The sequence below is a fragment of the Mytilus californianus genome, unplaced genomic scaffold (genome assembly GCF_021869535.1).
Source record: "Mytilus californianus isolate M0D057914Y unplaced genomic scaffold, xbMytCali1.0.p SCAF_15, whole genome shotgun sequence".
NCBI classification, from domain to species: Eukaryota; Metazoa; Mollusca; class Bivalvia; order Mytilida; family Mytilidae; genus Mytilus; species Mytilus californianus.
In genome coordinates, this window is record NW_026262637.1 from 12,261,961 (window position 1) to 12,287,143 (window position 25,183).

The following is a 25,183-nucleotide window of genomic DNA, read 5'->3' on the forward strand; positions in this document are numbered from 1 at the left end:
CTATATAGTTCCACCAATTCAATTTTAAATCCATATTGAAACATAGAAAAATGGGTTTGAACCCATCTCCAAACGATCTATGATTCTGTAATGAGGAGTACCCAAATTGCATCCATGCTTAAATTCACATCCGTAAAAATCGAATAAATGATGTTTTGCTTTATTTCTCCAAATATTTAGAATAATTTGACAATCGTCCATGCTGATTATTCATTTTTTCAAGAAATGCATGTCTGTAAAAAGTAAAATAACAAAAATACCGAACTCCAAGGGAAATTCAAAACGGAAAATCCTTTATAAAATGGCAAAATCAAAAGCTCAAACACATCTAACGAATGGAAAACAACTGTCATATTCCTGACTAGGTAACATATTTTGATTGCTCATTTGACTTTCTGTGGACGTCGCATGGCGACGCTTCCGTAGATTTTACTTTTTTCTAGAGGATACTCTATATGTTGATATAAATACTGTGAACGTTTTGTGTATATTTAGATATATTTAGCTATGTTGAAAGACATGCATAATGTCAAATCATACAAATACAAATTGTTTAGTCTCTAAGAAAAGATTTCCGCTGTTATTTTTGCTAAATGGATGCAATTTGGGTACTGTGATGTTAGATAGAAACATGACTTGCGAAACACACTTTATTACTATGACTGTTTTACTGTGATAAATGATCAATAAAACGACTACTAGACTTAGATCTTTAAATTAATTACATGACCTCGACCTTTTTATACTTGTATAGGTCATATCGTGTGTTTATGTAGTTATACCTCGTTGGCATTAGAACAAATCCGTATAATGAAGGCAAATCTAGGAACACGATTCGGTAGGAACAATTAATTTTATAAAGTGTTATTTTCATTTATTTTTTGCATGACATTCATTATCTATATCTAAAGTAGTATTTAGGGCTATGCATTAACTTTAGTCCGCAATAAGTCATTAACTTTGTGTGAACATATTTAGTATTGTTTTATACTTTCCGTTTTATATTAAAATGCATTATTCAATTTAATTTGGAAATATTTTTCTTAAACACACTGATAACTTTTTGATCGTAAAGGCAACGGTTTCATTTGGGTTTTTTCCTAATGTCAAACACATATATATCTTAAGGGAGATTTCGAGTGAAAGTGTTTTTAATCTCATCATACACGTAATAAAGAACCTTAATCTAATACTTTCAAGGCAATAATTATCTTTCTGGTTTTTATGATCTTTTATAGTTCCAAAGCCCAAGATTTTTTCCAGAATAAATATAATGAGGTTGGGCGGCTTTTTGTATTTACCATACTGTAAATCTAAGTGTTTATAAACAGAACACTGCTTGAACGATTTTTTTTAACACTTTTTGAACGTGTAATGGTGTTCCAAATGTTTACACTAGTGTTCATCAATTGAATGTGTGGTGTTCAGTTTTTAATGCCTTTGTGTTTCATTTTTGAACACTTGATGTTAGAGTTCTTAACACTCAATGTTCAACGATTTAACGTCTCCGAATGTTCAAAATCTTAACACGTCGACAGGTTCAACAGCCCTGTAACACTTTTTGAACACATAGAACATGTTCAAGAACAAAAGTGTTAAGATTCAGAACACCAGATGTTCACTTTCAGAACAGTTGACTAAAGTGTTCAAAGTGATGGTGTTAAAATGTGGAACATGTTCTATTTTCAAGCGTACATAATTATCGTAAGTACTCAACTTAAACTGTTATAAAACTATATTCAATTTAGGCAAAATATAACAATAAATACATCTTTTAACGAGAAATTTTTTATGTAATCACATACATTTTGAAAAAAACAACAGACTTAAATATATTACAAATAATGGTTTTTCCCTACATTATTAGATCGTTTCTACATGCTCTGTATCCTAACCAAAATAGCATGTCAATGTGATAGGTGAACAGTTTATAATATAAATATTTTTCACAACGAAAGTTTCAAAAATTACAAATTCCAACAGTTCTTGTACAACATGTACAATAGCTACTTCAATGACACTGGTGTCATCACATACAATGTATGCTCAACTTTTCGGTGCATCTTCTCTTAAATCTATCAATTGGGTGGCATTTTATGTGTTGTTATCATTTTCCAATGTCAAAATCATCCACAACAAGGAATGTCTATGAGCCTATATATCCTGCAAAATAAAATTTAAAATTAATAGTAGAAAGTTTTTCATTAAGCATCAAATTATGCAATGCTTGTTATGCTTTAATGTTGATATATAATAGAGTACAAATTGATATTCTATGGCAATGAAATGCAAGTTTTGAATTAAAAATTACAAAAGTCGATAACTTGACCTATGGTGAACAGATAGAAATGATACACCCAAATAAGCTATTAATATTCATATATTGTCATACCTTTTTTGACATCTTTCTATTTTTCCACCACCGTGTAGCATGCAGAAATTACCTTCTTGGGATTATTGGCTACCGGTTCCTAATTCAAACATTTTAATCTAACGATTCCTGCAAATAAAATAAAACGAATGCATTTTCTAAGTCAAAAATGCTTTTCATTGCGACAGTATCGTGGCATGAAGTAAAGGTTTTCTTATATTTAAGCTGGACCCCATTAAATAACATCACAGGTAATACAAGTATAAATGTTAATTTCACAGCTTTAAATGTGTTTTGTTAAATGAGGGTCTGGATTAGGATAGGTCCTTCATTTTATATTTTCTAAATGTTTAGGCCTTTTCTCTATTCGTATTATTTTGTCCATTATTCTCTATGCCTTATATTGTAGCATCTCATTATTCTCCATCTTTATCATTTTAGTCTATTTTTCTTATTTTGGTACTTTATATTCTCTATTCTGTTAACCCCACCCGGTCCTTCTTATGTATTTGATACCTGATACTTCCTTGGTATAATATTTGTTTTGTTACTATAAATAGTTACGGGGGAACCCCGTTTTTGGATGTTTATTTGTGTTACAAAAAAATATTTTCAAAACAACTCCGATGTGTAGTAATCCTATAAATGGTTATTAACACAATTCCTCATTTCAAATTCTCTTTTATTTGGCAATCATCTGCCGATAAAGGATGATCTTTCCAAGTTTGTGTTTACTGTCAGTGCTATTTTGGATTTTTGGGAAGTAGGGAGATACTTTTCTTACTGGGAACTTTTCATTCGCCTTATTATACAGTTCGACTTCTTCTGTGTCTCAATATAAAAAGTAGAATCACAAAAATACTGAACTCCGAGGAAAATTCAAAAACGAAAGTCCCTAATCAAATGGCAAAATCAAAAGCTCAAAAACATCAAGCGAATGGATAACAACTGTCATATTCCTGACTTGATACAGGCATTTTCTTATGTAGAAAATGGTGGATTGAACCTGGTTTTATAGCTAGCTTAAACACTTTGAACTTTTGAGACTTTAAACTGTTCTGCTTCTTATATTTCATTTTTAAGGTCTAATTTTATCGATATCCTAACGCTTTATATATATATTATGAGGGTAAGTTCTTTGGTTATACTTGACCAATGTTGAACTGAGACTACTATAATAGTAGTCTCAGAATTGAAGCACCAAACAGATTTGTTTTCTTTGATAAATATTTGATAAGTTACGTTTTCAAATGTAGGCGTCATGTTGTTTACGTGTTTGTTTATTTTGATATTAATTATTTATGTAGTTTTCAACGCGTTGATGATTGTTATTGCAAAGATTATTTGCTATATACATATTCTTTTTCTTTTTCCTTTCGTTGTCCTTTTGTTTTAATGAAAATTCAAAATTTATACCAGAGTTATAGCCACGTGAGAGTTGGTATCTGGGGCGATATAACATGTTTTTCTATTAAAAAGTTTGCATGTTCAAAATCAACTAGGGGTAACATGTTTCTATCCTGTTACCTGTCTGGTAGAATATTCCTTTCTACAGGTTAATCTACCAGAGAGGTATAATATTGTCGCTTTCTCTACTTTTGCACTCAGCTCTCAACCTTCCATAGCTCTTCTATGCTCCTGTTGTCATCAAAACCACTTGTAAATTCGCTACCATCAGCACGAGATATTTTCTTTACCTTTTCATATGTCCTCAATGCTAGTTGAATCTTCTTTCATACCCAAATTCTTTAGGCGTTGAGATTTTTGTTTTCTACAGTATAACGACTTTAACCTACAGCTGCGTAAAGTTGCTGTTTTCTAAAATTAACTTTATATATGTAATCTCTCTTTACTCGAAATGCTGTGTTTGCTGTGAGAATAACACATAAAGTGTTTCCTGTTTATTTTCTTTCCGAGGAAATTTATTCTATGTTTTTATATGCTTTCTGGTTTGATGATTCTGGATTCCAGTATTCTTCCAGATGTTCTTTGTAAGTGACAATTTTCTTGTTGTCTTAATTTCCTGATAGTCTACTTTGCTAACCCATCAATCCATTAGCCTGCTTACTTTGTATAAACAGATAAATATGAAAATGTGGTTTTATTTAAATGTGATCGTATTTGGTAAAACGCATAAACTGTCTTTGATGCTTCCGAAAAATTGTCGCCATTTGCTTGATTTCACACAGTCTGAGATGTATTGAGTACATTGATCATGTTTTAGCAAAGGTCCTGTACTGTATTATTATAAAAATATCAGACAAAATAGATCTTTTATTCTTTCTTGCAAATCGTAAGCTCACTATTTCATTAGTTAAAACAAATATACTATTTGTAAATCTTTAGTGTTTTCAAAATATTGCCCAATACGTGTGTCTAGATATATTTGAATAGCTCATTTGGAAAACTTTTTTTATTTTTCGGATCTCAGCTGGTGGATTTAAATGTTTAAAATAAATGGAATCGGGACGATTAAAATCTTGACATTATAATTAACAAAATCAAACATTAGTGGAAACCAAAAAAAGGATCATTTCAAAATTTTATACTGCTTACTTTTTCCTATCGCTACTTTCGGAATATTATTTCCACCTTTCAGACACTGTTTTTGAGTCCATTTTCTGAAAGGTCAGTAAGACATTGCACTTCATGCTTTTTTTCAAATTTAATACGAATATAGATAAAATGAAACGTGAGAAATTAAAGAGACAGCAAGCACACGACACAGAAAACTAAAAGCCATCTTTTAGCTAAACCATTAAATTAACCAAAATATAACAACAAAGAAATATGTGAATACTGAAAGTATGAGGCCATAACGAAGCATAAAATTTAATAAGTGTTATTTTCATACTTTTCCTTTGAAATAGTGTGTATAAAAAGCTGTTGGAAATTTATAAGAACCTCATGGAATACTTTTCTAAATAAACATATTCGAAAAAATCTTAAAGTCGGCGTTTACATTCAATAAATGACAAAATACAACACGAGCTGTAAGTCCTTTATTTTAACGATTCTGTCAAAATAATTTGTACTGTCTAAATATGCAATAAATCCATTTAAGCCTAGGTACCTCCATAGGCCTGTAAATCTCGTGGATAGTCACGTATCAGTTTAAATTGTTAGTCAATGGAAAGGCATATATAATGAATACCAGCCAACGGGACATAGACCCTATGACTAAGTTTCTTAATATAAAATCAAATAAAAACACTATCTGTAATTGTCTTTTTAAACGAGAGGATTTTGTAAAACATATAATTCTCAAAGTTTTGCAGCGCTAATTAAATAAACTGTATTAAAATATATTGTTGAATAATGGTTGAAATTAAGAATACAAAGATTAAAAGTTTACAACATAATGAATACTTTTATTACCATAAAGGGGTATAATATGTTAACTTTTACAACAGGTCATACAAAAATGAAAAGATTAAATCAACCAACTTCTTTTGTTTACAACACAGGGTGTTAGGATCAAATATAATAGACGCTACAAATGATTATGAATACATTTTTACAACTATCAGAGACGAAAGATAACGCCACTAAACACAGAAAGCAAACTATCGTCTTTGTTAGTTTTTTGGGTTATGTTAATATAGAACACATTTTAAAATATGTTTTAACTTATAACTTCGTTTATATTTATTATTTTAAATTAATATTTCTTCTCGATAATAATTCAAATATGAATTGAAAAACTATAACTAAGGTCTAGGGTTCTAATGTTTTTTTACCACCAGTTTAAAAGTAATTCTGAAATAGCAATATAACATATATAAATAACCAGCTATTTCATGTTACATAAGTATGTACTTTTACGAAATATCACAGATTATATAATACAGAAATATAGTATCAAATAATACATTTTAACTGTTGTAAACTATGTATCAAGTAAAATGTATTGCAGTTAAACAATGTTCAATGTTTACAGTCATTGAGATTTACATCGGTATCACGTGTACTTTTACAATTGGTTTCACCTTTTACAAGCATACGACATTGGAATGTAATCTGTAATTATCTGTGTATTTATATCTACTATACCACGGCCGACACTCGGCTAACCGAGAGATTGGTCGGTTAATCTATATTGGGTATGCGGCTATATGGGCGGTTGGTCTGTTAATCGGGTTGGTTATACGTCTGTTAAGAGTAAAACGCACAATTTAATGTCAAACTCTGTTAAATATGCAGATTTTTTGGCATATTATAAGAACCAAATAAAAAAAAAAAGTGTCTGACAAAATGATATCTATCATAGAACATTTCCACCTGTAAAAACATTTCATAGTCTGCGCAGTTTTCAGCAAAACTAAAAGGCGTCGCGCAGGTATGTAGTTTTTATGCTTATACGCATAGCAATTTTTTTAATAATAGGCGAAACAAACAATTTTAGATATCATTTAAAGGACACAAAATAGTACTTTGGTTCTAAAAAATAAAATGACATTAGTAAATGTTTCATAATTGTAATATAACGTGAATAATGCCACGTTTTAATGAAAATTATGGGAATAAAGTCTGTTAATGGGTTGGACAATTAAAGTTGTGTCAGTTAAGAGTTATTTAGCCACGACAATAGTTTTGCTACCTTTATATTTACCCATTGAAAAAGTTAAGAATGAGATGTTCTTGAGTAAAAAAAATTACAATACGGTGCAACAGTATCCTTCTAGTAAGAGCATTTTTATTTTGACTGTTTTTGCATTTTATTGAAGGGTGTGTCACTTCAATATAGCGTGATATGGATTGGCCGCTGGAATATGCATGAATGTATTATTAACGTTTTCAATCAGCCTTAATTTTTGTGTCTGTTCAAAGTAGCACGTTCTAAAATCCGACTAAAAAAGTGTCTTTCTAATACAACACAGGGTACATATAACGTGTTGTCGTTCTCATATGCAAAAGATATTTGTCACTGGACGTTAAACCCTACTTCGTCAGCATCATCAAATTGATTCTATTCTTCTATTACTTAATCATATGTTGTTTACAAACCATTCTAAAGAAGTAAATGGAAAGGAGCGAATGCAGCTACATTTGGTTATCTTAAGTTTTAATTCATTTTATTCCGTTTAGTTCCTTTCTACATAAGTGCAGAGGAGAACTGCAGTTGTCCGCATGTAAACTTCTAGCATTTGTCACCAATTTGAGTACATCGCAATCCGTAACTGTTTCAACACCCAGGGGTGTTTCATGTCTGTATTCTTAAACAATTATTTTTTTCTCTCTCTTTTTTAGCAATGCATCACTCTCTACTGTCCTTATCTATTATTCTACATTCTGCGTCTCCATCGAGATTCTCGTGTATACCATGAGGGTCCGGATTGGGGGTGTTGTTTATTTCTGTATTCTTTAAATTGTTATGCCACTTTTCTCTACATTTTATTTATCTTACTCATTATTCTTTCTCTATTCTTTATATTCTAGCATCCAAATATATTTTACTTACTGATGTTTAGTTACATTGCGACGTTTATCTCTGATTTATATACTGGTTACCAATGTAGATGACAAATTGGTGTCATTCATGACAATTAAACAGAATCCACATGATATATGCGACCATTCTTGGATGAAATTAATATTACTTTAATAATACACTTTTTGGAACCATTTTTATCAATTTTCAATTTCCATTGTCTAAATTGTTCATTGTTCTTGTGTTGTTTCCGTATATTTTATGTTTCATTGTTCATGTGTTGTTTCCGTATATTTTAGCCGCTCGTCTTGAGCCTACCCATTTGATCCGATAACACCCCATATAGCAATACAATTATACTTTTATTGCCATTCATAATTCTTAACAGACCAATTAACAGACCGGGTTTTATACATCCGACCCATTAACAGACCAGGTTTTAAATAAAAATTGATTAATGTCACCAAAATACAGATTTTCGTGTCGATTTTTCACACAATGATATTAATATGGTTAACAAACATAATGCCTGTCTTTTTTCGATGTTCAAAATATTGCATGCAAGTAAATTCAACCAACGTGTCATTTTGTGTACATTTTGTGTGTGTAAAATGTGTATAAATTTATTGATGAGTAACCCGCCTTTTCATTTTATAGATCGTTTATCGAAGCTAGAAAAAAAATAATTACACCACTGGATTCAGTACATTGAATTGTTTTGTCAGACATGAATAATTTTTATGATAAAAATATATTTAAAAAGTTATACAATGAAACATACTGAACTTGCAATGCTTTTCTCGATAACACCTGATTAACAGACTTTAGCCAACCCGATTAACAGACCAACCGCCGATATAGCAGCATACTCAATATAAGATTAACCGACCAATCTCTCGGTTAGCCGAGTGCCGGCCGTGTTTACTGGCTACTTTACGTACAGTATATAATTAATACTATAGCTGCATTTATCAACAATAACTTCATTAAAATATATAATACTTATGATTATTAACTTCATTCTATCATACAACAATCATAAAGTTGCAAATATCGTTATCATAAAGACCAGTGACGTCAATATTATTGATTCATTAAAAGCTACAAATCTACTGGAGATAACTTATGTTTACAACACAATATTGTTGGTCGGCTATAACAAATGCCAAACTATAATTAAATATACTCCCACCACTTGTGGAGTGAGTTTAACGGTTAACATCACATCATTTTTCTATATTACTCTATAATTGGAGTCCTGAAACCCAAAATGTGAACATAAATATTCAGATTCGAATTATAAAAATATACATATACAATATGACAAATATTCTTTACTCATTTATATTTGTACTTTATAAAAACTATTCAATACAAAGCTATTAATTTATATAAATGGAAACACTTTTCCGTCATTTGTTGAGCAAGCCGCCATTTATAAAATATCGACTATTCGTGACAATAGTAATGTATACTAATTAACAATCTAATTCTACCGTGACAAATAAACCATGTATATGTAAGAGAATGATAATCCCTTTCTGCATGAATAAGTACGAGCGTTAGCGAGTACTTATCATGAAGTAAGGGATTATCATTCTCTTACAAACTTAGAATATTGTAAAGTGCTCAAGGCTCAAATGATCTATTCAAGAATTAGTTTCATTGTCAGTGCAATGTTTATAATTGATGCATGACTTCCTTTTTCGGCATGTCATTTATGGATAAGTTTTAGTGATGTGAGGATTTTCTTATCATTTGGGAAATATTTTTATAAAAAATGCGTTATAGATATTAGGTGACACAACAGTAAAAAGAAAAGGTAGGAATTGTATGTTTCCTGATTGTGAGTATGAATGTAAATCATGTAATATTTTAGTGAGGAATTATCCTTTTTTATTTACAGTTTAAATCAATTAATACATTTGAGGTACAACTAAATTTCATTTTCACAGCCAATAATTTAGTTCGGCTTTTTACATCAAATACTGTTTCATTATGTCAGGGAAATGTTCAAAAATAATGCCCTTAAAAGTTTTTAATACTGTTTCATTATGTCAGGGAAATGTTCAAAAATAATGCCTTTAAAAGTTTTTAATATGTTCAAAATTAAATTCCTGTTTTTTTAACGGAATACATGTATTGGAAATAACTATTCTCCCCAACCGCTGATCAAGTAATCAAAGTTTTGGAAAGCTAAAGATTTAGGTTATTTTTTTATCTGAAAGATTTTTTTTAATTTTTTTTTTGCATTGCTTTGGTATTGTTTAATTTTATAGTAATTTGAAGTTATTAATATTTTCATAATAAAATTCACGGAACCAATTTTACTGCATCAGTAAACTTCTACTTATTTTGAGATTTTTGTTTGTTTCACAATTCAACATTTAGTCAGTTTCAATTACTGTGTGATAAATCCTTTCAATCTGATAAATATGCTTTGGGGCAGTTGTAACTCATTTATAGAAACTCTTTGTTTTGAACTATTACAGTAAATAGACCTAAATAATAGGATAATCCCTTACTAAGAACATGATTTACATTCATTCTTCACAATTAAGAGGCATCCAATTCTACAATTTCATTGGTGGAGAGTACTTTGCTATATTCTAAAGATTATATAATCATATACTCGTAGCTTGATAAAAATACTCTCATGTACATCTTTCGTACTTGTACTACATGCATGCGATATGAGGAAAACGATATGAGAAAATAGAAACTTTACTAGAATGTTATTTACGTGAAAAATGTTAATAATGCTAATAAAGAACTGAACTTATAGCAGTCAATAAATATGTCGTGTCGAAAGTAATATAAGGTATACAGGGAACTATCTATATGGTCAATATAAACGGGACTTAAATCTAATCAACTGTCATGGCTATCGTCCCGTGGGAATCTACTAGGTCCAAAACAAAGGAAACTAAACTTGACCGCCAAATCCAGGACCGGACTATAAGGTGGTAATACCTTGTTGAAATGGATTTGTTGTATTTTGAATGTTATACTTAAATGCGAATATATACCATTACTATATCAACATGGCATAATTATTCCGTTATATAAAGGAAATAATAAAGACAAGAGTAATCCGAACAGTAACAGAGCTATTGTCCTAACATCCGTATTTGGAAAATTACATGACAAAACCGTCCTACATCGAATAAATAAAATGCTTACTGCACTTGATAAGACTTTTCCTGATCCATTACAGTTTGGGTTTGTTCCTGAACATGGTGCTATCCCCGCTTTATACACACTCAAAGAATGTGTTAACGTGTTTTTAAAAAGTAAATCTAAACTTTATGTGGGTTTTCTAGATAACGAGAAAGCGTTTGATAAGATCTGGCACGACGGACTTTTTCTTAAATTGAAAGAAATCGGTGTAACTGGTAAATTATGGAACATTCTTTTTATGTCTTACAAATCTGCTAGTGCACATGTGCAATATAATGGACTTACTAGTGACAATTTCACCATATCCCATGGTGAAGGGCAAGGGAGAGTACTCTCATCTTGGCTGTTCTCTTTGTACATAAATGACTTAATACTACAGCTGATTTCGACAAATTGTGGATTACGAATTGGTTATTTGAACATTCCTGCCATTCTTCTTGCGGACGACACAACCCTTCTAAGTGCTTCGCCAAAAGGTCTACAAGGTCTTCTCGACTGTGTACAAACTTATGCTTGTAAATGGTCACTTAATTATAACGGAACAAAAAGTTGTGTCTTGACTTTTAATAATAATACAGATGTTGACATAAAGCTTGGAAATACAACAATAGCGTGTAAAAGTGATACAATGTATGCTGGTACATTGATAACTAACAATAATAAAACGTTTGAAAGGACAAAAAATGCGTCAAAAGAAGTTAAAGAAAAATCTACACTCATTGTATAGTGCTGGAGTTAACCCGAAAGGTCTTACACCGATTACAAACACGTTGATATGGAAACGTTTTGTTCTTCCTACAGCATTGTACTCTTGCGAAGTATGGGGACAACTCTCAAATTCTGAAACACAACTTTTAGAAAGAACACAACGATATGCTGCGCGATATATACAGTGCATGGACAAATATTCACCAACGGACTCAACTACAAGTAACCTTGGTTTATGGTCATTAGAAGCTGTAATCGACAAATTAAAGCTTTTATTCTTTGGGCGATTATGTAGGAGTAAATCTGGCACAACTCATAAAAAATTGTTCAACATGTGCATCAGTCAATTTATTCTGGATGAAAATGCCGAACACTCTATAACCTATAATCTTATTACAACTCTTGTTAAATACGATCTATTTTCTTACCTTGAAACCTATGTAAATGAGGATTACTTACCAGAAAAAATGCTGTGGTCGAAAATCGTCCGTCAGTCTATTGAAATTTATGAAGAGAACAGATGGAAAAGTAATTTAGAAAAATAGAAATGAACTTATACGGTATTCCAAAATTCATCCTAGCCTCTGTGAACATAGATTAATTCGGTTGACAGTTTTGTATCCCGATGCAAAACTCGAACTGTTAGTACTTGTGGCTTTAGGATCAGCAGCCATTAAGAAAGCTACATGTACTCTATGTAACAAACAGTCTTTTGATATCGTTAAACATCTAATAATGGAATGTCATGTTTTATTAACAGAAAGAAATGTTATGTTCTATAAAATTGTGGATGAACTTTCCATTCAAAAGTCCGTGGATATTTTCAATTTAGACGACGATGACCTTCTTGGAGTGCTATTAGGAGCTGTTAATGATACAGTATACGATCTCGACCCTACAGTTTGGTCTAGAATGATGTATTACATAGCAAAACATGTTTACCCCATGTTTAAAATATTCAGACATGTATTATTTGAAAACAGGTTTAATTTTGAATTTTGAATAGACATTGATTGAAAAACATTGTGTTTTTGTTGTGTATACCAGAATCTGTGTATTGTGTGTTTATTTAAATTTTTTTTTTTCTTTTCATTGTGTTTTTATCTCAAAATGTATGATATTTTGTTGATTGTGTAAATAGTTACTTTGTTTTCTTTTTGTATACAAAATCTTCATATACATGGAGGAAATAAAGATTCATTCATTCATTCATTCATTCATAGAAAAATAAAGTGCATATTACTATACACAAAATTAATGTTTGAAAGTCATAATTTTAACTCAGATTCAATATTCAAAATATGTAAATTTTTATTATAAATATAGTAATTAAATAGATGATTTTACTATATATAAAAATGATCATAAAAATCACTCTGCTACATAGAGAAAGTCAATGAAGGAAGAATAAAATATATCTTCTATTATCACTGATTATGGTTCTTTCTATTGTTTTTTTATAGTCAGATGTATAATTCATCTCACATAGAAATTGTATCCCATTTTCCAAAAAATCTTATATTGAAAATGAATTAGGTAACTTGAAAATGGACTATTTAACACAAGCGTAATCAGCAGCTGTTAGGAAGAAGAACAAGAATTGGTGCTCTTTTTCTGTCATATATTGCTACTACAGAAGCTTTTTCGCTGTCACTTTCTGAAAAAATACTAAGATTTATAGGAATACTTCAGTTTTTCTACCACTCTCAACTGTAGTTTTCGTCTGGCGTACAAAATTTGAATCATGTGTCTATGATGAGTTTATTTTCAAAGACATATGCATTGGTTATTGATAAAGGTCAAAGTTTTTCTTAAGTAACCATCCTGTGAGGTAAAATGTGTTACTGGTTTTTGGGGACGTGTCATATCATGTAAAGTTCGTGTGATTACCTCATTTTTTCTTTGTTACCTTGGTTTGTCTATTCATAATCGATTAACGAGATTTGAACATCGTTAAACTATTTTTGCCTTAATTCACACATGCTTTGCTGTCACATTAATTTAATATAGTCTTTTAAACATTATTTGCCTCTAACACCCGTATGAGAATATTAGGTTGATTCCGCTTAAAATTAGCAGGATCCCAGGCGGAATCCACCCCAAAATTAAGACTTTTAGACGGAATTAAGGCGGACATGGAATATAGAAAAAAATCCATCTTAAGTATTATAAACCATAGGTAAAATGTTAACTGTTTTCCTGTTGAGTTAACAAGATTTCTGTAGTAACAGAAATATTAGAGACGGAATGCTGGACTAAGTAGATTTGTTCAAGTTTCTTAGGAGGAAATTGGACAATTTTGTTCAATTTATTAGGCGGGAATTGTACTTCGAAAATTTTGTTCAAATTTATGAGTCAGAAATTGCTCTTAAAAAAAAATTCCGTTTTTTTCAAATGAAAAATATATCATTATTGAAGTATTTTTTTTAATTTTATAGTGATTAGAGAGTGCTGATTATCTGGGCAATAAAACCAGTGTTTTCCACCCTAAAATCCAACACTATTCAATAGATGCGCATATATTATTCAATCATGAATTTAAAAAATACATAACCAATTATAATCCCTGCAATGGTTACTTTTTAATATTTACATACTGAATAGTGTGTTAATTAATAGCATTGTTAGGCAATTTATAATTTTAATTCTGTATTATTTAATTAATCTTTGTACTGATTAATCCACTTTTAAATGGATTTGCATATTATGTGTTGCTATTTATATGCACTAATAAATATAATGTTACTTAGAGCTATATGTATACTATTTCACTTACAGTATTTTAGACAATATTTTATTTTTGAATTTTCCATCAAATGAGTTTAGTCTCATCTGTTGTAGGTTAAATTTTGTTTATTTTCCAGTATCTTTATTTAATAAGGTATACACAAATATTATTTGCATGCAGTCTCTTTCTCATCAATAAGAAAGATGAGCCAGTGATAGAAATGTTATGTGCCATCTATTTTCCATTTATCAATGTTTATCTCTGTGAAATGGACAGGAAATGATATGTACACAAGAGTTGGGGCCAAATGAAGGAGAGCACATGGCTTTGTACATTTTTCTGAAATTACTATAACTTATAAAGATAAAGATAAAAAATAAAAATAAGTGAATATTTTTTTTATTATTATCTATATAAAATATTTAAGATTAAGGTAATTGACAGTATTATTAGGGACACATTTCAAGGAATCAGACAACTCCCTTGATAACCCCAACAAATTCAAAATTTGAACTTGACATGAACATGCAGACAACAAGCAAAGATGTCTTCTATCATAAACAAAACATGAATTTTACAATGGATGTATGTAGAATAAAGAGTTCCAAAAAATTCTATTGACATTAAAAAGTGCAGATGTATTCTTCTGATGACATTGACTGTTGGATTTAGGAAGATTGTTGTTTTCATATGTTTTGGATTAAATCTTTTGGTAAGTACAAATTATGAATTAGAATTTCCACCATTTTGAATATTATGAAACAGTGCTATTTCCATAAAAAAAAGTGACATTTAAAGTATCTTCTTAACCATTTAGAGTCAAGAAAAAACTGGACGATACATTTATGCATATAAATACTAATTATTATGGATGGTATTGTGTAAGACATGAGACATATCTTTTGTATATTTTTAAGACAATCTATTTCATAAAGTATTATTTGATATTTAAAAACTGAAAGAATCTTTTAATGAAGTAGTTTGAGTAAAATTGGAGATCTGTGGTACGACTGCCAATAATTAAATATATAGACATCTATCCACAAAAGACAAAAAGTAGTATCTTTAGATAGTACACAATTATGGATCAATATTAAGATTTTAAAAATGGGCAAGACCTATGATATTAAAGTAAAATGAAAAACAAATATTAAACAAAGGATAGAACATCCTATACACTTCATGCACTAAGTGTCTTGGGACAGGCACATATAGTATTGTAGTCAGGTTAAGTGTATTATTTGTACAGTTATATTCTTGCTGATCCAGGAATATGAAGGAAGTGTAGTGGCACCAAGTCATTTTTTTTAGATATAAATATGATAAATATCTTTTATTTAAACACAACAATTTGAAATGATCTATGATGCTAAAAATACACAAAAACTTCCAAAATATCAAATTAAAATAGAGGGTCACAAGCCTTATTTTCTTGGAAAAATCCGAAACACACAAATTGTCCAAGCAAATTCATTATAATTATCAGCCCTTGATTTTACAAGGCTTTTTTCTGAAAAATTTAATTACTCTTTAAAACATGCTTAACGACTCTTATTTTTTTATAGTTTTATCTCAAAATTTTAAGTTTTAGATGTTTTTGTTGTATATTGAATGAATCATGTGGTAATATATATTTAAAAGAAAGAGTATTTTTGCAACATGCCCAGAAGTCATGCTCAGAAAAGACACCCATTCTATCAGATCTAGGCAGCTCACAATTTACCTGTGTAATATAGACAAATTTGCAACATGAAAATTTGGTAAATTTATTTTAATTGAACCAGTAATGCATTTGTTATTATAATTTATGCCTTCATTATTCATTTCAGATTATGTTACTGCTTGGTGTAAAGAAAAAAACCCATTTAACAGATGTATGCAGGACTGCCAATTTAGATCAAATTAATGATGCAGTAACAGAGCAAGTTATAATATAGCTACACAGGAAAGAAAGAAAGAAAATTGTGATTTAAACAGAAGAAAATGTGCAGCAAACACTGAAAAGACACAAACTGAGACTGTAATAACTGATAATGCTCAAATTGTGAAGAACTAAAAATGTCAAAATGATGGTTGCTTAAATAAAGTAAATTTAGTTAACAATATCTGTATTTTATTTATGAGAAGGCCTCAATTTTCATTGCAAGAAATGGATACAAAACCTCAACAGGTAGAATGAAAACATTTCCTCCTTTGTAGTTGGAAATTATTTCCGCCTCGTCAGGCGGAAATTTGGTCCGTCTCATAAGGCGGAAACTTTTATCGCCTCTTTAGGTGGAATTTTTCAGGAGAGGAATATTTTTCCCTTTAATCAGACGGAATTTTTTCCTCCTAAAACAAGCGAGTAATTTGCATATTTCGGCCCTATTTCGCCCTGAATCCGCAGGGAATCCATGTAAGAAAGATTCTAGGTTGAAAGAGGTTTTTATATGGATTCCCTCTAAAAAATCCGTCTGAAATTCATATAAAATCCAGGTGGATTTTTTCTTACAGGCAGTATCAGAAACAATACAGATCGTATGGTTGCATCAACTTGCCCAAATAAATATTAAAGCTTGAACATTTTGACCTTGTTTATTGTTTTTATCCGTGTCGGTTTTTTTAATATTACTATTCCTGTTAAGATTTGACTAAGTACCCATATCCAGATATCGTCAGGTAAAATCGCTATAATATATATATATTATATTTTAATTCATGATAGTTTATACAATTTGTAGAAAGATAACTGATCGTGACAACCAATATCTTTTATATCGATTAAACGGGGTGTTTGATAAATGTTTGCAAGATTACTATTCCATATACACCATATTGTAAGAACGATCATTATAAACTGAAGAAATGTTTTTTTTAATCTAATCAATACACAATGACCAGAGATAAGAATATCGTACAAACTAATACGTAATGAATCTAGTGTTCACCCGAATAGATAAGATAGCTAAAGAGAGAAAACATAATAAAAGAGCAATCATGATAAAAAAAATCACAGAAAATCATAGATTGAGGAGCACGAATAATACTTACAAAAAAAGACCATTTACGTATAATTTAAATTTCCTTGTTTAGGCAGTTCATCTATTGGCATTTCCATTTGTCTAAGTTGATGCTCTTTTTCTGCCAGTTCTATCCTTTTCTGTGATAGTCTGTCTTCAAGCTTTCCAGAAATTTTGTTTAGTGCTGAAGATTCAGGTTCAAATTTACAAGTTTCTTTTTCGTTTAAGGCGACATCTTTTAATTCCATGAGGGCATTTTCAATTTGTCTCTTTTCTCCTTACGCTAAAACAGTTCCAAAAATGTAATTAATGTCATCCGGGATTTGAATACAGCGTAAAGAAGAGACATTCAGGAACTTATGTTGAACGAAATAATCCGAGTATTGTATGAATTCCTTCCCAATTTGAGAAAGAAATTCAGTCACTGTCAAAATAAAAAAAAACTGTTCTCAAATATAACGGCTCTCAATGTAAAAAGCTAAACAGTAATACATATTCCTTCAAAATGCATGTAATATGATTAAGTAAAATTCATTTGGAAGATTTTATGTAAGTTTAAAAGGCTAATAATGGTGTAACAAGAAATACTATTCTAGACATGTATTTATCTAGGAACCATACTTGTGCATTTATTTCAAAATACTGTGGTGTTTCCCTCAATACGGTTCGCAATATTATTGACACATATAGATTAGATGGTTCTGTATCTCCGGTAAAATACCAACATACCAACATGGCTAAAAAAGAAAAAGACCAACAGACAAACAGACAAACAATAGTACACAAAACACAACATAGAAAACTAAAGACTGAGCAACACGAACCCCACCAAAAACTGGAGGTGATCTCAGGTGCTCCGGAAGGGTAAGCAGATCCTGCTCCACATGTGGCACCCGTCGTGTTGTTAATGTTAGTACAATCCCGGTAATAAGTCTAATTCGGAAGGTCACATTCGGGAAAAGGGGACGGGATTGTAGTTACGACATTAGGAACATATCCGCTATCATCTGTGAAACGGATATTCCGTAACGGTCAACCAACTCGTGATGGCGTCCGTAATATTTACGAAGGGATGATTTCAACTTCGCCACTTGGAACTCTTGGTTTAATAGCTTCCTTGTGAGCAGCAACCATCTATCAAGGAAATCATGATAGGAAATACAAGCCCTGGAGTATCGTATCAACTGGGAGATATATACTCCGTATGCAGGCGCTGCTGGAATGTTGCTACATAGAAATGGAAAGTTCACAATTGGGAAGCTGAAATCATCTATTTTGTCATAAGTTTTGTTTTCAACCGACCCTCATTGTCAATTCCTAGATGTTAGTCAAGATATGAGGCAGACTTAACTCCTTTGTCTCAAGTTCGATGGCATAGATGCGTTCAACATAGTCACAAAATTTTGAATTATTTAGTGAGAGAACATCATCTTTGTAGTGGAAAGTTAAAGGATACTGCTAACTTCTTTTCTTTCTTCCTAAGAAGTTCTGTATGACGTCAGCCTCATATGAATAAAGGTACAAGTCGGCAAGTAGAGGGGCACAGTTAGTTCCCATGGGAATGCCAATTGTTTGTTAAAAACACGTCCTCCAAACGTAACAAATATGTTGTCAATCAAGAAATCAAGCATCTTGATAATGACAGTTTCAGAATTTTTTGTTAGAATCAAAGTGAATTTTTACAAAGTAGGATTTATTCCTCCCTAAGACAAGACTTGTATCTACGTTGGCCATTCTTTTTTATGAAACAAAGCAGGACCAACTCTTTCAATTTGTCTTTTAGTTTTATATGTTTTAATACTATTGCAAGATGAAGGAGCTTTAGATTGTATGTACTCTAAAAGATCTTTGGAATTATTTAGTATCCACATCTGATTCACGCCACCTTTAGAGTAGGTAGTTTCACAATAACTTTGAAGCCCGGCTTTGATTGCTGATAGAATTGATGTTAATAATTTAGATAGAGGTTTCGTGGAGCACTTGGAAGACCAAGCAATACACCGTTGAACCATCATACAGGCCGTTCACTAGGACCATAAGCCTAGAAACACAAATATCAAAACATAAAAACCTGCCAGATAAAAATTCAATATGCAATTTAAGCATTAAAATGGATACGGCTTCAAAATGCTTATGTTGGCCATATACTAGTAATGCCAAAATGAAAGACTTTTACAGAATTTCAATCAAATTAAAGTGTAAATAAATAAATAACATTAAACCATAGAAAAGGCACCATAGAAAAGAGCTTCTGAAATATAAATGACTTTTTTGTTCACTCCTTCCAAACATCTGACCATGGAAGTATTATATTGACAGGAACAACAACAACGCCAGTTCAAAGGTTTCATCTGCGTTACCGCCTATCTTCCGATTACTCGTTAATTAGTTTACGATATGGAATGATAATTGATTCTCGGCATGTGATCAATCAAATCACTGACACTTTTCGGTCATTTTCGTGTTCACGGAAAATTACGAACAGACGGTTGTTGTCGTATATACGTACGAAGTAAGCCGCGTGGTTCACTCATTACATTCCGCTGCTGTACGCTGTTGATTTTAGTCTATTTTTCCTATTTATGTCTTTTTCGATCTTGATAGTTTAAGCCGACAGTTATCACATATGAAATTGGTGAAAAGTAAAATCACAAAAATACTGAACTCCGAGGAAAATTCAAAAAGGAAAGTCCCCAATCAATTGGCGAAATCAAAAGTTCAAACACATCAAACGAATGGATAACAACTGTCATATTCCTGACTTGGAACAGGCATTTTCTTATGTAGAAAATGGTGGATTGAACCTGGTTTTATAGCTAGCTAAACCTCTCACTTGTATGACAGTAGCATCAAATTATATTGACAACGATGCGTGAACAAAACAAACAGACACAATAGGTAAAAATGTCAAAAATAGCGGTACAGAAGTCAACATTGTGTTATCATCGTAATCACTATAAAAACAAGGGTGGATCATTTTCAATTTTAATATTTAAAGATAGTTAAGAACCATTTATGAAAGTTAAGAAGATGATTGTACAAAAAATATGTTTCGACCCCCCTTTTCTTATATACGAATAATCAAAGTCTTTCGTGTGTACCAGTCAATTAAAATATTCACAATTTTAAACCTATTCTTTAATTTGTACATAAACTAATTCATATAAAATATATTTGCGGTTAAAAAGATAGCCATGATAGCGTCAAGCTCATTTTGTTTGGTTGTTTTTCTTTTTGCTTTAACGTGTTATATTAATACTAGTATTCAATTGTTAACACTTTTTTAAATAGATATAAATTTAACATATTTTACAAACTTATTATCCCGATTTTAATTGTCCAGTTTCAATAATGTAATCAATGACATTTATTAAAAATACATAAACCTAAAATACTTGAAAGTAAATATCCTTTTTATAAATCTCGATAAACTTGGCACATTTCAACAGTAAAATATTCTATGTCTACATTTGTCTCATTATTTTGTTAAACATTATGTGAAACCTGAACGCTTCATCGTTATTACCTGTTTTACTCGTCCTCCGCCTTCAATCGGAAAATACTTTTAGAACAGTTTAAAACAAACAGTAAAAAGCAAAATTATGCAAAAATAAGTACAATTTTCCATGTTAAACTGTTGTAGTTTAAACAATTCTCGTCCGTTTTTCAAGTTTGTTACATCATTCGATTTCTTTCTGAAGGTAGAAGTTTTATATGATACAGCGCCACCTTGTAATTAATGAACTAGGGATTTCCCACAGGTGCTTTATAATTACCGTACTCGATAAAATCACGTGACTGATAAGAAATTCTAGATGCCATTTTACAACCGCGGTATAACAGATAGTAACCAAAAGGTGTCTTGTCGCTGAGACAATAATTGGATAAAATCATATGACTTTAGTGCAGAGCTCTGCAGGTCATTAATACATACTAATTTATCGTTGTTATTCCTTCTCATTTTACTTCCATGATCTGACCAACACATATAAAACCAATGTGACTCAGTCTAGTATATCACATTACATCCGAGAGCTCCAGCTAAGTATGTATGAAGGTGCAATTAACATGATGACACAAACTTTACACTTTATTTTAAACCCCAAAGGAAGCCGTTAAGAACTATCAGCATGTTATATATTTATTAATAGCTTCAATGGCAATTAATTGATCCTATTTATAAATATATCTTGCTGATAGTTCTAAACGGCTTCCTTTGGTTAGTCGGGTAAACTTTTAAAGTTTTTAGTAAGTCTGCTATTGATATTTAAACATACACCAAACTCAAAAACATTCAATATTTGATATTGTACTATTACTTGTTTTCCACAGAACTAGTCATATTGAGCACTGAACATACTTAGAACAACTGATTTTTCAAGATATATATCACAGTAGATACCTGTTTGTCAACATGAAAAAGATTCATCCATTTCCATTATTTGTGATTTTCTTGTCTTTTCAATCCGGATTTTCCGAAACTTGTCGTATAAATGAACGAGGGAATCATGTGATTGCAGATTGCAAAAGACTTGGATTACAAGACATACCTACAGATTTACCAGTGAACATTTCAGAGCTTGATCTAAACTATAACAATATTTCATCCCTTAAAAAAAATGCTTTTGATCGATTCCTTTCTATGACCGTATTAAATATTGATAACAACAATGTTGACAGAATGGAACCAGAAACATTTATGGGTCTAACCAAATTAAGATTGCTTTCTATGAAGCACAACAAATTTGATATTTCATCTACGATCTTTAAACGTATATTTAAACCTTTATCATCTCTGAATCATTTAGACATACGAAATAATATGGACAAACTGATCATCAAAACTATAGTACAATATCCATTTTTGGTGATTTGCTAAACTTAATAGATTTATATATGGACCTGGCTGAAAAACCTATTTTCAACTCAAGTGGTTTTGAAGTGTTGTTAAACCTTCATACTATAAGATTTGAAACATGTTATTTAAAACAAATGTTGAATGACACTTGGATTTATTTACCGAGTAATATTACAACAATTTATTTTCATAAGTGTTATATGTTTATATCGTTTGTGGAACCTAACTTTTTAAGACCTTTCCCAGCACTAACGGAATTAAAAATGCATCTGGTGAACATCAAATTAGAAGATGCATTGACACTTTTATATCCGTTTACTGGAAAAGAAATGGAATCAATTATTTTTAAGCATCTCGAAGGTTCTGCAGCAAAGCCTGTTTTTATAACTCGTGAAATGGTGAAGTACCTAATAGAAATCTGTGTTCATACTTTAGTATAAGCACATAGTGACATAATTGGATATGCACAACATTCTTTACTTGCGTTTAAATATCCACAATGTTTGGAGTACATTGTATTTTCAGGCAACAGATTTTCTTTATCATCCAACAGTCATTTAGTTGAACTTTTAATACTTGCTAAGAAAGCAACAAATTTAAAATTCTTTGATATATCGTATAATGCGGTAAACTTCAACAATGTAAAGTACTGCAATATAGAAGCTCTAAAAAATGATTCATACAGAAACGAAATATATAACAACGGCTGTGAAGTCCAATCTACAGATCCTAAGCAATATTCAAATGCTAATTCAAATCAAAACTTTGGATATTCTAAAATGGCCGATGGATCAAACACTACGATTACGTTGCCTGATAATCTCACATTTTTTCGTTTTCACATTATATGACATCTTATATTGAGTATGCGGTGAATATGTTTGTTATGCATTCCGATAGCTTAAGATACGTAGATTTATCATATTTTAAAATTGCCAAATTTCCAGAAATTTATTCCGTGACACCTTTCAATATCAAATATTTTGACTTATCTGGATTCAACTCTATGCTTTTCATACACAAATCTTCAGTGCATATTTTTCAAAATGTCGAAACGGCAATTTTAAAAGATGCTCGAATTGACGAAACCATTAAACAAAATGGTAATATATTTAAACTATTTCCAACTGTTGAAAAATTTGATATATCGTACAATACCTTGTGGTATCTGAACGAGGATTCTTTTTTAATCAATACAAAACTGAAGAACCTAAACATGGCCAACAATTTATTATCAGCAATTCCTAATGCAGTCATGAGCTTATCACACTTAAATACATTGGATATCAGATATAATAGAATTCAGACTATTGATGAAACAGTGAGGGCCTGGCTGGATGCAAAAAGTGAAAGTGAAAACTTTTATCTGTTTATAAAAGGTAATAGTTTAAAGTGTACCTGCGAAACGGCCAATTTTATTGAGTGGTTGTTCCAAACGAAAGTTATTTTTGATCAGCAAAAAAAGAAATATAATTGTATATTGACAAATGGTACCGAAGCTAATACGTTGTCTGTCTATAAGCGTTTTCATGATCATTTTGGTGAATGCAACAACAAAAAATGGTTGCGCATAGGAATTGTACTTTTAGCTTCATTTGTCATTTTTACTATACCGTTCGCCATTATATATAACTTTCGATGGAAAATAAAGTATTGGATTTACATAAATTTCAGAAAAGTGGTAGAACATCGGTTGGAAAAAAAGTTTAAATATGACATTTACTTAGCGTATGCAGATGACAAAATTCAATGGGCACGTGAAGTTCTCCTTCCACGAATCGAATGTTCCTGGAATATGACCGTCTGCTTAGAAGATCGGGATTTTTCAGTTGGAATGGCGAAAACAGATGCAATAGCAAGTGCTGCTGCTGAAAGCAAACATGCTATTTTTATCATTTCGGAAATATACCAACATGATGCATGGAGCAAATATGAAATTGAAAGAATAGAATATGAAAAATGTTCAAATTACATGCAAAAAATTGTAGTGATTGCAAAAGATGAAAGCATTTCCTGTATTCCAAGCGAATTAAAAAATATTTTACAACATTTGACTGTAATAGAGTGGACTGATGATGAAACTGCTTGGGACAAATTACGCATGGCATTGTTTACCGAGTCTTATTAATTGGTTCCCGTACTGTTCATAGATTTATTGATAGGCAAAGATTTCGTGTTTTGTTACAATATTTTCCCGACAATGTACATACAGTGTATATATATATATGATTCGTGCGCATGAACATTTTTCATAAGTAATGCAAGTACATGTTTGTCGTTTAATTGATTTTGCTGTGTATACTATTTAGCTTTTTCATATAGGGGAAAAACAGTTCTTTTTCATTGTTGTTATACATTGTTGTTTGATCCTTTTGGTATGGTAAACCTTTCTAAAGAAAATAATTAATGTGATGTGGCGTCTTTTTTCCTGCCTCAACAGTTTCATACAACCATAATCATTAAACAGCATTCTCAATTTGCGTTTAAAACAATCAAACGGACTAGTATTCATATTTGGAAGCAAGAAGTCGACCCACTGCCAAATCGCCCCACACCAACTCGCCCCACTTTCAACCAACTCCCCCTACTCTTGTTTACCAACTCGCCCCTCCTATGAAAAAAGGTTAAATCCTGTTACATTTAGTCCTGCCAACTCGCCCGACGTATGAAAAAGGGTAAAATCCGATGAATTTAGTCCTGCCAAATCGCCCCACTTATGAAAAGTAGTTTAATCTATACAATCTCCCAAACTGTACTGCTAAAATTACAATAGAAAAAAATTCTCTTGTAATACTAATAAAAATAGAAAATTTAATATATGATTCTGATTGAAATTAAATGATGCTTGACTTTTTTTTCTGCTTCAAAATCCTTCAGCAAAGAAGTAAAAAAACAAGATGCATTTCTA

At 31.1% G+C, this 25,183-nt stretch overlaps 1 protein-coding gene across 1 annotated transcript; it reads left to right on the top strand.

Annotated features, from left to right (window-relative positions):
* Positions 1 to 757: 757 nt before the first annotated feature.
* LOC127725422 (toll-like receptor 4) lies at positions 758 to 24,840 on the top strand. Its single transcript, XM_052232356.1, has 2 exons — positions 758 to 838; positions 21,750 to 24,840. Exon 2 carries the CDS (start codon positions 23,123 to 23,125, stop codon positions 24,401 to 24,403), a length of 1,281 nt encoding a protein of 426 aa, XP_052088316.1. The 5' UTR covers positions 758 to 838; positions 21,750 to 23,122; the 3' UTR covers positions 24,404 to 24,840.
* Positions 24,841 to 25,183: the final 343 nt, after the last annotated feature.

Coding starts and splice junctions, on each gene's coding strand:
- LOC127725422 (XM_052232356.1), top strand. CDS start 23,123: ATGACATCTTATATTGAGTATGCGGTGAATATGTTTGTTATGCATTCC.